The sequence below is a fragment of the Eulemur rufifrons genome, chromosome 2 (assembly GCF_041146395.1).
Source record: "Eulemur rufifrons isolate Redbay chromosome 2, OSU_ERuf_1, whole genome shotgun sequence".
In the NCBI taxonomy this organism is placed as follows: domain Eukaryota; kingdom Metazoa; phylum Chordata; class Mammalia; order Primates; family Lemuridae; genus Eulemur; species Eulemur rufifrons.
In genome coordinates this window covers 79,022,837-79,035,191 of record NC_090984.1, presented here as the reverse complement: position 1 = coordinate 79,035,191, position 12,355 = coordinate 79,022,837, and the positions used below count along the sequence as shown (strand labels likewise).

Here is a 12,355-nt window from a genome sequence, read left to right as displayed (position 1 = left end):
TTCTCATTTCTCATAGTGAAGCATTATTATTAAATTTGATAGAAAAAGAGAGCTCAAATATCCACTAAGTTTTAACATCATAGGGCCAACAAATTGTGCTGAGTAATAATCCCCTATTCAAATAACTGTTGCTAAGACATCATACTGTCATTCACCATTTACGTGGTAGCCACAATTTTATTGACACTTATGCAGACATTTTGGTAACTCATCAGCAATATATATTTATCCTTTCCTTAGACAGGGATGAAATGGTAAGAATAGCAACATAATAATGATAATAATATTAATATTTTAATCCACTTCTTTCCCCCCCTCTGGGAAGGGCTTACCCCGTAAAGCATAATTTGTGCCTACCTAAACCATCCTTTCTTTCTTTAATTCCTATTCAAGATTCTTACGAGCTATTGTTCTATTAAGCAAAGACATTAAAAAAATTAAAATTCAACCATATTTAAACAATTTGGATGGTTAACTGCAGTAATTAGCTTTGAGTAAACTCACAAAATAAGTAGAACCTTGGTACTTTATAAATAAATAGAACCCTAACTTTCATCATTTGATTCTGCATTCAAAATTTCAGGGTGCTATATTAAATCATTTTTAGGAAAGGGTGTGATATATTTTTTGTTCTTGAGTTATTAATGAACATCCATTCAGATCATAAATTGGCAAATGGAGTTGTTAGATAAAGGGAAGTGAGTGTAAGAATACCTAATAGTATATAAAAGAAAAAACAAGACTTCTATACACATATCCATATTCTAGAAACTTTAATACTTTTATACTTTTTATGATAATACTTTATATACTTTTCTTAACAACATAAGAGATAAAGAAATAAGCTCAGATTATTATTTCCTCAAGCAAATGATTGTCTTACTAATTTATATTAATGCCTGAAATTGTACAGAAGCTAATACATTGAATTTCCTTTTAATGCTATTTGCATATTTCAAAATGTACATTTCCAAGATAGGAACAAAGTAATAAATTAATTGTTTTAATTGCTGATTGGTTAAGAGGGAAAGAGGCATGCTGCCCTTAGAGCAGATCGTTTTATTAGATGGCTCTAAAATATGTTTTATAACATCAATGTACCACTAGATATTTTTGACTTAAAAAATTAAGGTCATTCCCCAATCCTTTTTTAATCATAAATTTTATTTTTACTGTAGAGTTGTATTTTGTGAATTATTTTGTGATACTCATAATGGAAATGCCTAAAAACATCAAAAATGGAATCTAACCACACTCCAGCTGGGCGACAGAGTGAGACCTTGTCTGGGAAAAAAAAAAATGGAATTTAATCTAATTTTAGAGTCTCTTCAACGATTCTCTTCAACTAATAGATTTCCTTACATAATTGTCTCCCAAACTTTATTCTCTGGAAAGTCCTGAGAGAGGTTCCACAAATAAACTGTTCTTTGGTGAATGCAATCAGCCTCTCCAGGAACGTGGAAACGTGCATGTTAGCATGTTCAAAGCTCTGAAAGGTTCTGCGGAAAAGCAAACTTTTATTCATATAGTCAATCCTCAAGCTTTATTTGTTCTGCTTTGTTTTCGCATAACCCCTATTAACCTTTCTCTGAAACAGGTTTTGGCAAATACTATTTTAGCTAATGTAAGTATGCTTAGATGTCAGTTTTTTCCTCCTTCTATCTTTCCTCAAAAATGATTATCAACTGAGATCCGAAGCCTGTAAATAAGCTCTTTGGCATGAAATTCAGTCTTCTTTACAAAGCACTATGTTTTATAGCCGATGTTCCTGATACGTTATATGACTAGGACACATTAACTAGTCAGTAGCTATGCCGGAGTAAGGTCTCCTGTGTTCTGTACAAAATTATCTTCTTCACATATATCCCTATATTGAAACTGTTTGTTCAAGTATTGTTCTACTCCCACAACAAAATCTCTGAATCCCAGAGGACATCAAATCTGTTCTCTTTCCTTATCCTATTTCCCCTGATGCATCTCTGAACACAAGACTACAAAACAAAATCAAAATTAACAGGAACTTATCATACTGAATGGAAACAATGGCATCTGTGAAGTTATTGCTTTGAAATGTCAATTTTAATTAAATTCATTAAAATTATTTAGCACCAATTATAACAAGGAACCGTGTTCAGGATTTGGGAACAATAAAAAAGAGTAAGAGTGGCCCCACCCCCCAAGTGTTGTCAGTCTCGAGGAGAAAGAAAGGTGCCTAATTATAATACAACAGAGTATATATACTACCTTTACTATCTTTTAAGTTGCTTTACTGATATAACCTATTTCCAACTGCTTATGCATTTGGCATCTGGTGAGACTGGAAACGGTACTTCATTTCTCACACAAATATTTTTCTTCTCTTTAGCAGAGAATAAATGAATGGAAAATCAATTTTTGTTTATCTAATTACACTATTAATGGTTTCTATATCTAGATCTCAGCAACATTTTGTCAGTTTTTCACGTTATCCAGAATCCTACTGAGATGATAAAATGTGGTATATTTGGAGAATCTTTTCACCAATTTATCAGCCTGAAATGGTGAAGAGTGGTCACTCTGTATCTCATTGTTCTTCTGAAACAGATTCTTAGCAGAAGTTTAAAAGCTGACACTTCATATTTATTTTCAAAGAGATGCTTTCTCATTAAAATTTAAAACTTGTCTTTTTTTGTTCTGTCTACAAATTTTATTTTATTATTGGCTTACTATGTGCTGTATGCTTTATGGGACATTTGACCAACAAAGCAATGTATTTTATAATTTTAAGTTTACAGTTATAGTCAAGATGCAATCTCATGGCCTCTTCTCTGTGGAAACCACAAGCCTAGACTTTTCCAAAGGAAATGCTTCTTCTTTCAAACATAAGCTCAAGAAGTAATCTGGTTTTAAATAATGGGATTCTTCCATTGAACCATCAACTTCATGAGCATATATGTGCTTTCTCATCTAGGGGAGGATGAGCAACATACCCTACCCAGATTTTTGCAGTGAGTAGCCTCTGCTTTTACACAGGGGTCTCATTCTTTTCAGAGAGCACCTTTGTATACCTCAAAGAAGAGGGACTTCAGAAAGTGAAATTAGAATGTCTTAGTAAGTAAACTGTCAAAAATGAATGTGGGTCAAATATGCATTCAATTTTCACAATATTAAAAAAGGGAGGCTATGGTTATACTTCAATGTTTCCAAACTGATTATACAGAACAGAGGCTCAGCTGGATGCCAATCCTTTATATGCATTGCCAGGCTAAACAAGTATTTTTTAAGGTTCATCCATCACAATTTATGGTACACTAAGCCAAATACAATGTTCTCACAGGCTGGTGTTAAGGGATTTTCAATATTCAAAATAAGAAATTGCATTTGGGGAAAGGGATTTCTCCTCTCTTTTTCCATAGACTTTCTTTAGTTCTATAGAGTCTCGTTTATAGTCTATTGGACCCCTGTTATACTCCAGTACTAATCACAAATTGATTTTAAGAGTTTGAAATCTTAACTGGTAGCAGGAAATGACTTTAAATTAACGTTGCATCAACTACTATAAATTGTTCACTGAAAAAGAGAGCGTTTAATTATAAACGAAGGAACCTACTTCCCAGCTGATTAACTATATTAAACACTTTATGTTTTCAATGCTCAAACACAATTGCTAATAAGTTATTTCTCACAATGGGTCTCCAAGGGAGCCTAATACTATCACCTCCTATTTTTATAAATGACTCACTTGACCCATAAAAATTAGATTGCCCATCTTGGACCACATAGAAATGAAAAACTAGAATTAGGTTGCAAGTTCTCAATGTACCCACACCTAGTTTACAGAGCTATGCTCTTAGTTTTCTGAGCAAAGTAAGTGAGAAAACCAAATAAATTTCACTCTCTTCTGTTACTATAGGTGACCCCCCCCACACACACACACTCATTTTTTTTTCCTTTGAACATTTCTGTTGTGTATGCAAAACTCATTATTTTGTGACAGGAACAACATAAACAAACACAGAGAGATGGCTCCCCAGTAAATGATCTTTGCTACTTATTCTGATATTCCTTAAGTTGAGCCCACTTAACAAACTTACTTATCCCTCTCTTCCTCTTTAGAAGCTGTGTCATTTGGAAGACTAATAAAATTAGCTTAGAACAAATCATAGAATTGTCTGATACTGAGATCAACAAATATTTCTGGCAATGAGTTCATTCTTAAAAGCACACTTGATTATATTGCTTTCTATCAAATTATATAATTGTATATCATATTTAATCTTATTAATTAATTATAGTTTTATAATCTATAATATTTTTTACTTTGGGTTTTTAAAGTTATTTTATGAATAAAGAGTCTATAATGCATAATATGGATATTTATTTCATATTTTTTATAAGTGGTTTTTGAGTTGTTTAGTAGTTTAAATCTAATTTAGCTAGTTTGCAATTTTCTCAATGTCAATACTACTTTAATATGTCTCCATTCAGAGCACAGAACTAGAGAACAATAACTGCATAGTAAATAAATTGTAATCACTTAAGCATCTCAGTTGTTTATTGTGTGTGTTTGTATAGGGCAACCCACATAAAATTATTCTAAAAAATACCCCTATGTGTTCTCTAAGTTTAATAATATTAAGTTATTAATAAATTAATATATAGAATTTTAAAACTTCAAAATTATAACTTCTGTTTAAAAAATTCTATTTCTTCTTATCATTTCTCTTTAGAAATGGGATAAGGAAAATGCTTAGAAAATGAAAGACAACTCTGATTTAAGTGTTATGGTGCTAGCAAAAGTAAATGCTCTTAACTTTTTTTTATATCCATTTAAAAAAAGAAAAGGATAGGCTATGCTATTGTAGTTTTCTTTGTTATGTAGAACTTTAATTACATTTGAATTGCATGTGCACAATATTATATACCAAATATGGTGGCCAGATATAGACATTTTCATCACATTTCCCTTTCTAAATAAAATATGAAGTCATACTTCAGTGCTTAGAAAAATATGAATATATGATTCTAAGTAATAGAATACCATAATTTATCCTAATTTCATCCTAGAGTAACCTACTAATACAAGATATGGTTAGAGATATGTAAGATTCATAAGTTGCATTTTATTATAGAAAAATGTAACAAACAACAGTATGAGAATGTGATATAAATATTTATCTCTGGTGTTTTTTTAGGACTGAAGCTTAGTGCATTTTCTAAGCGATAATTTGGGGGGTTCTCCTCTGAGATTCAAACTTCTTAAAGCATATAAAACATTTTGTACTTATGTAGTATATGATTTCTCTAGATAGAGGTATTGTAAGTGTTTTGTGAATAAATTGGGCTATAATCCCTGTGTATGGAAGCTGTAATACATGCGGGCCATGGTTATGTCTATTTTGTTCATCCCATGTAATCAGGGTCTAGCCTAGTGTCTGAGGAAGAGCCCTATAAATATGTCTTGAATAAAAAGAAACAAACATTGTTTTTAATATTCATTTACTTCCCCTCACCAAGAGGCAAACAGGAAAGCAGATGGAAATATTTCGAGGTAAAGAGTAAAGAAATTTAGAAACAAAATTTTTTAAGCTTTAAAAATGTGTTCATGTCTAGTTTATTCTGCACAGTTCTATAGATTTTCATGGTGCTTCCTGGCCTTTGTTGGATTAATTAAAAAAACTTTGGTTAAATTTTGGAGTGGTTATCCACAATGCAGTTAGAAGGGCTCTGGTGTCTGCAGGTCCACTAAATTCATGGCATTTTTCACAGTATCATTATAGTTAGGTTTAATGGTAAAAGTGAATGACCAATATTTTATTCTGAGACTTGTATTTCACTGCATATGCTACATTTCATTATATAGGGATAGTCATGTTATGGAACAGGGAAATGGGGAAGATATTGGAAAAAAGAAAAATGTGTGCGTAAATGAATCAATGCCATAGAAGAGAGCAAATTCTATTTCATATTGAACCCCATGGTGTCATTCAGAGTTCAGGTCCTTAGAAAGCCTGGAGATGCTCCCCCAGCAGCCTTCTGGTAGTCAGTACTACTGACCCAGATTGTGAGAACAGCAGTGACCGCAGACCCAGAAAGCGCTGCTGTTCGGATACAAACAGGGCATGTTTACTAAGCCATCTGCTAAGAGGTTCTTTTGGTTATCTGCATAAGAGAGTCAGTGAACATGTTTAAATGGAAATGTCTACATATGGTAGAACAGAGCAGTTCATAAAAATGTTTTGAAATTTTTTTGCCTTTTTTTCAATTCTGATTATTTCAGTATATGGGAATGCCTCATGCATGTGAACTGAATCAGATCTTAACTAGTTTCGCCAGCATTTAGATACAACCTTAGAAGAATTTTCTTTAGTATGGTATTTTTGCAGTATTTGAGTTGTTTGGAAAATTATGCAATAACTAAGGGGTGATATAGGGAAGGAATTAGACTAAATGATCCATATTATTACTTTTAATTTTAATACCCTATGACTACATATAAAAAGGTTTCATCATTTGATCAGAATTAAATGGCAACAATGTTTCAGTATAATTGTATATAGACTTAAAGCGTTGCTTTTTATGTCACTGGAAAATTTTATGCAATTTATAAAAATCAGTGTTTAGAGACTTTAAGTGACTTAAGTTTTTAGATTTTTCTGGATTACTTAAACAAGGTTTATTGGTATGCACACTACCTAGATATAACAAAGAAACATATGTGCACTTTATTTTGTTTTCCTTTATCTCAGCCTAGAGATGATTAGAGTGAATGAATCCCTAAAATTAGGAAAGTAACACTAACTACTTATGGAATTTTTATGTTTTAGCATTAAAAAAGGGACGATTTTGGATCACGCCAGATCCTTATCACAAAGATGACAACATCCAGATTGGGCGTGAGGTGAAAATATCTTGCCAAGTAGAAGCTGTTCCTTCTGAGGAGCTAACGTTTAGTTGGTTTAAAAATGGTCGTCCATTAAGAAGTTCTGAGAGGATGGTTATTACACAGACTGATCCTGATGTCTCCCCGGGAACGACAAACTTGGACATCATTGACTTAAAATTCACGGATTTTGGGACATACACATGTGTAGCATCTCTGAAGGGAGGAGGAATATCTGATATCAGTATTGATGTTAATATATCCAGCAGCACAGGTAAGAAGCATGTTTATGATGCAAAAGATGTTCACATTTAAAACAATTAGAGTTTAGCAGACAAAATGGTCTTTTTTTTCTGAATAGGCTTTAAGAGCATTATTTTTTAAAAGTTTCCTAACAACAAAACTCTAATATTTTGAATGCTTAATAAATATCAGATTGTGAAACATTGTTACTTCTATTTTGATTTAGATTTACAGGATATTTTATAGAAATTGTGTAAATAAAGTTAATAGCATTGACTAACATAGATACAGGCTTCTAGGTTAAATAATACCAATTTTCCATTAACTATAAACACTCTGTAGAGCCTAAAATTATATTTATAAAGTTAAACAACAAATGTCTAAAAAGGTAAGACCAATTTTCAGAACTGTTAAAGAAACAAACTATTTAGTTTTAAGGTAAATATACTGAGAGATAATTTAAGAGTATTCAAATACAAGATATATAAGGAATGTATCCTCTACTAACAAAAACTGATATGTAAAAGTTGTAGTCAAATGTGACTTTTTGGAAAATCATCTGGTAGAATTCCTTCATCATGAATATAGTTATATGTGAAAATATATAGCAGTAAAATTCTTTCTTTTAAGGTTAAAAATATGATATCAAGTTTTTCTTAACTAAATGTATATCTGTAGACAAGGAAAATCCCAGAGTTTTGATGTTTAAGAGCATTCAGATTCTTTCAAGCTCTTTAATTTTATGAAGTGCAATCAGCATACATCCAGAGAGCTGCAAAGTAGCTGTATTTGTTTTGCCAGCCTGTTACCAGAGTGAATTTTAATTGAAGATTCTTACATTATGCTAGGTGAATATATGTGCTGAATATATGTACACTGGTGGTAGGCTTATGAGGCTGGCATGCCCAGGAGTTTGTATTGTGATAGAAGGCCTGGAGAACATAATACTTAACCTAACGAATGAGTCACTAAAGGCAATTACATAGTCTGTCTTCAAGCTGAAACTGTCTTTGATGTTTGACTTTGCTTGCAGTAGAGTAAAATACCAGAAAGTAGTATAAAGTTCTATAGATCTGAGATTGTATAATTCAACTGATATCATTAAAAATGATTTTTATCCCTATATTGTAGAAGATCAAATTAAAGCAGTGATTTGATATTAAAATAGTTATATTCTAGGATAGAGTTTGAACAATGAAAATGAACAAGCTGTAGCATGGAGGAAAATCTTGGACTATATTAATTTTCTGAACCATAGAGTATACTAAGGGAATTCCCATAAATTGGGTGGGTGAGTCAAAGAGAAGGAAGAAACTGTTAAAACATAAGTATATGCATGGAGACCTGATAGATTTTGGGTTTTTCTCATTCTATTATTACTATTTTAACAAATGGTAGATTAACCAAGTGGTCAGTGGTTTTCTTATGTGTTAAACATTTTCTATATGTTAAATATAAGCTATTATAGGGTGACATTTTAAAATCTTTTTTAAAATTTCTGAACCTTTTTTTTTTTCATTCAAATCTTACACTGAATCCCAACTGTTACTATTTTAAGAGACATAATATATTTATTAAGAAGAGGGCAGATTTGGGCGGAGGGGCAAGATGGCGGGAAAAGCCACCAGCCAGAGTGTCTCTGCAAGAAAGATAGATTTTAGAAGAAAGTGAAAAAAAAAAATAAAAAGGCAGACAAACATAGATTGGATGAAGGTCAGAAGGAAGGGTGCCTGAAACTACAGGAAACTCTATGGGAAGAAGTTGCGGAGGAGAACTGGAAGGAGAATGGCCCCCCAAGAGGCTTGGAGACCAGCAATAAGGGTAGGTGGAGCAGTTAAATTTCCCTTCCCTCGCATCTCGTACTGCTGGTGGGATCCTGAGTGGTTGGAGAGACCTGCCAACACCAGCCCAGACACAGCCACTGCCAGTAAGTGGTGAGTCTGTTGCGGACAGGGCACCAGGCTCCCAGCTCTCTCAGGGCACCTCCTGGGCCCACTGACTGGAGCCGATCAGCAGGTGCTATACTGCTTCATTCTCCCCTGCCCTACTCAAGACTGCCAAGAGAGACAATTTAGCCACCACCCTAAGGCATTTTCAGGGAATGAGACCTTTCCTTTTGGGGCCTTACAGCAGACTGAGGGGTACTCAGAGTGTGAGCTCCCTACCTGCCAGGCCTCCCAGGTGCTGCTTGCCTGGTGACTCCAGGAGAGTGGTGCAAACACCCAGGCGGAGAGACATCAATCCAGCTTAGGCACCCTGTGGGTGACTTGAGACCAGCACTCCTCTCCCTGGCAGGGTCAGGATTGATCTTCAGGGCCCAGGGGACAGGCCTGCAAACCAGACTCAGTACACCCAGGTATCCATCGCATTGCCCTGGGGCACAGAAGGGACATTTGTGAACGAGCCTACTGAAGTGTGTGTGCCTTCAGGGGCAGATCAGTGTGCTTGAAGGGCAACCCTCCTCTCACAGGAAGGCCATGCGCCCAGCCCAGTCTGCGATCCTGGTCAGGGAACCTCCCAGCCTGCATCACAGCCAGGGGAAATCGGCAGGCTTGAGGTCCTGCCTGCTGGCAGAGGCCAGGGAGAAACTGCCAAATAGGGCAGGGTGGAAAGGAGTGAGGCCTGCTCCAGAATGAAGGTCTCAGACAGCCCCACCCCCACACGCAGATTTTTTGGCTGAGTGGGGCCATTTCAGCCCCTCCCTGGAAGCTTTGCCCAGAAGCAGAGAACAGACCTTTGACCCCTGCTAACAGTATTTGTGGAGCTTGAGGGCAGGCTTACCCAACCCAGCTCTGCCCAGACTCCCCGACCTGACCCCACAGAGGTGGAGGATAAGGACACACTTAGAAGTCCCAGGGCCCCACCCACCACCTGAGGCACTAGAGTGCCTCTTCAGAGAAACAAGAGCTGGTTACAGGACCCAAAAACAACACCGCAGCCTGCTTCTCCCTGCAAGCACCACCTACTGACAGGGAGGTCATTCTGAACACCCTTTTACTGTATCTACTGACTCCTCATAAAGGGTGTGGTTGAATCTCACTCACAAATACCACCTACTGGCTCAGAGACTAAACAGGGCATATCATTATCCAAATGAAAATCTAAAGGTAAAAAGCAACAGCTGTTCCAGATGGGAAGGAATCAGTGAAAGAACTCTGGAAGTATGAAGAATCAAATGGAAAGTACCCCCCCCCCAAAAGGGGAACACCAGCTCTTTAGCCAGGGACATCAACCAAATTCAAAACACTAAAATGACAGAAGAAGAATTTTGAACAAGGATTGTAAGAAAACTCAATGATATACAAGAAAAAATTGATAGCAACACAAAGAAACCACTAAAAAAAAATCAAGGACTTGTAAGAAAAATTCACTAAAGAAATTGAAATATTAAAGAAAAATCAAACCGAACTCCTGGAAATGAAGAATTTATTCAAGGAACTACAAAACACAGTGGGAAGCTTCAAGAACAGGGTAGATCAAACAGAAGAAAGAATCTCAGGGATTGAAGATAACACATTTCAATTAAATAAGTCAGTCATAGAGATAGAGCAGAGAAATAAGAGAAAAGAGCAAAGCCTGCAAGAAATGTGGGATTATTTGAAGAGGCCTTACGTGAGAATCATGGGCATCCCTGAGGGTGAAGAAGAAAATACATAAGGGTTGGATAAGCTGTTTGAGGATATGAGAGAGGAAAATTTCCCAGGCCTTGCTAAACATCTGGATATCAGGAACAAGAAGCTCAAAGGACTCCTAGGAGATTCACTGCAAGCAGGAAGACACCATGACACACAGTCATCAGACTGATGAAAATAACCACCAAAGAGGCCCTTCTATGAGCTGTAAGGTGAAAGAAGCAGGTAACCTACAAAGAAAAACCCATCAGAATAAAGACAAACTTCTCAACTGAGACCAAACCAGCAAGAAGAGACTGGGGCCCCACTCTCACTTTTCTCAAACAGAATAATGCCCAGCCCAGAATCTTATACCCTGAAAAACTAAGTTTTGTATATGAAGGAGAAATAAAGATCTTCTCAGACAAGCCAAGACTGAGGGAATTCATCAAGACAAGACCTGCCCTGCAGGAAGTACTCAAAACAGCGTTACACATGGATCAGCACAATAAACACTCATGAATGTAAAATCATCCAAAAGCTAAAGGTCAAAGGCCAGATACAAGAATGGTATCTCTTTCTCAAGAGAGACAACAAAGCAACAAAGTTCAACTCAACAGGATGAACAGAAATATGGCTCACTTATCAATTCTCTCAATAAATGTCAATGGCTTGAACTACCCACTAAAGAGACATAGGCTGGCTGAATGGATAAATATACACAAGCTAAGTATCTGCTGCCTTCAGGAAACCCACAAGGATGCATTCAAACTCAAGGTGAAGGGATAGAAAACAATATTTCAAGCAAACAGAAGCCAAAAGAAAGCTGGCATGGCAGTTTTGATTTCAGATAACTTAGTCTTCAAATCAACAAAAGTAATGAAAGACAAAGATGGTCACTATATAATGGTGAAGGGTACAATTCAACAAGAAGACAAAACAATTCTAAATATTTATTTACCTAACTCAGGTGCACCCAGATTCATAAAGCAAACCCTACTGGATCTAAACAAAATGATAAATAGCAACACCATGATAGCTGGAGACTTCAACACCCCTTTGACAGAAAAGGACAGATCCTCCAAACAAAAAATTAACAAAGAAACAATGGATTTAAACATAACTCTAGAACAAATGGGCCTAAATGACATTTACAGAATATTCTACCCCAAAACCACTGAATGTACATTTTTCTCATCAGCTCATACGATGTTCTCTAAGATTGACCGTATCGTAGGCCACAAAGCATGTCTCAGAAATTTAAAAAAAATAGAAATTGTACCATGCATCTTCTCAGACCACAGTGGAATAAAATTAGAAATCAACTCCAACAGAAACTCTCATCTCTACACAAAGTCATGGAAACTAAATAACCTTCTGCTTAGCGATTATTTCATTAAGGAGGAAATCAAGATGGTAATCAAAATATTTCTTAAACTAAATGACAAAGAAGATACAAATTATTAAAAATCTATGTGACACAGCTAAAGCAGTACTGAGAGGAAAATTTTTATCCATAAATACCTACATCCAAAAGACAGAAAGATCACAAATAAACAATCTAATGAATCATCTCAAAGAACTGGAAAAGGATGAGCAAACCAACCCCAAACCCAGCAGAAGAAAAGAAATAACAAAG

At 35.5% G+C, this 12,355-nt stretch overlaps 1 protein-coding gene across 2 annotated transcripts in view; it reads left to right on the top strand.

The window, feature by feature from the left end:
* The window catches only part of MDGA2 (MAM domain containing glycosylphosphatidylinositol anchor 2), a 767,088-nt gene that overhangs the window by 557,129 nt on the left and 197,604 nt on the right, over positions 1–12,355 (top strand). For both annotated transcript variants that reach the window (XM_069464601.1, XM_069464600.1), the window contains one exon: positions 6,807–7,136. In XM_069464601.1, the coding sequence (XP_069320702.1) occupies positions 6,807–7,136 (330 nt within the window). The remainder of the gene's footprint in view (positions 1–6,806; positions 7,137–12,355) is intronic.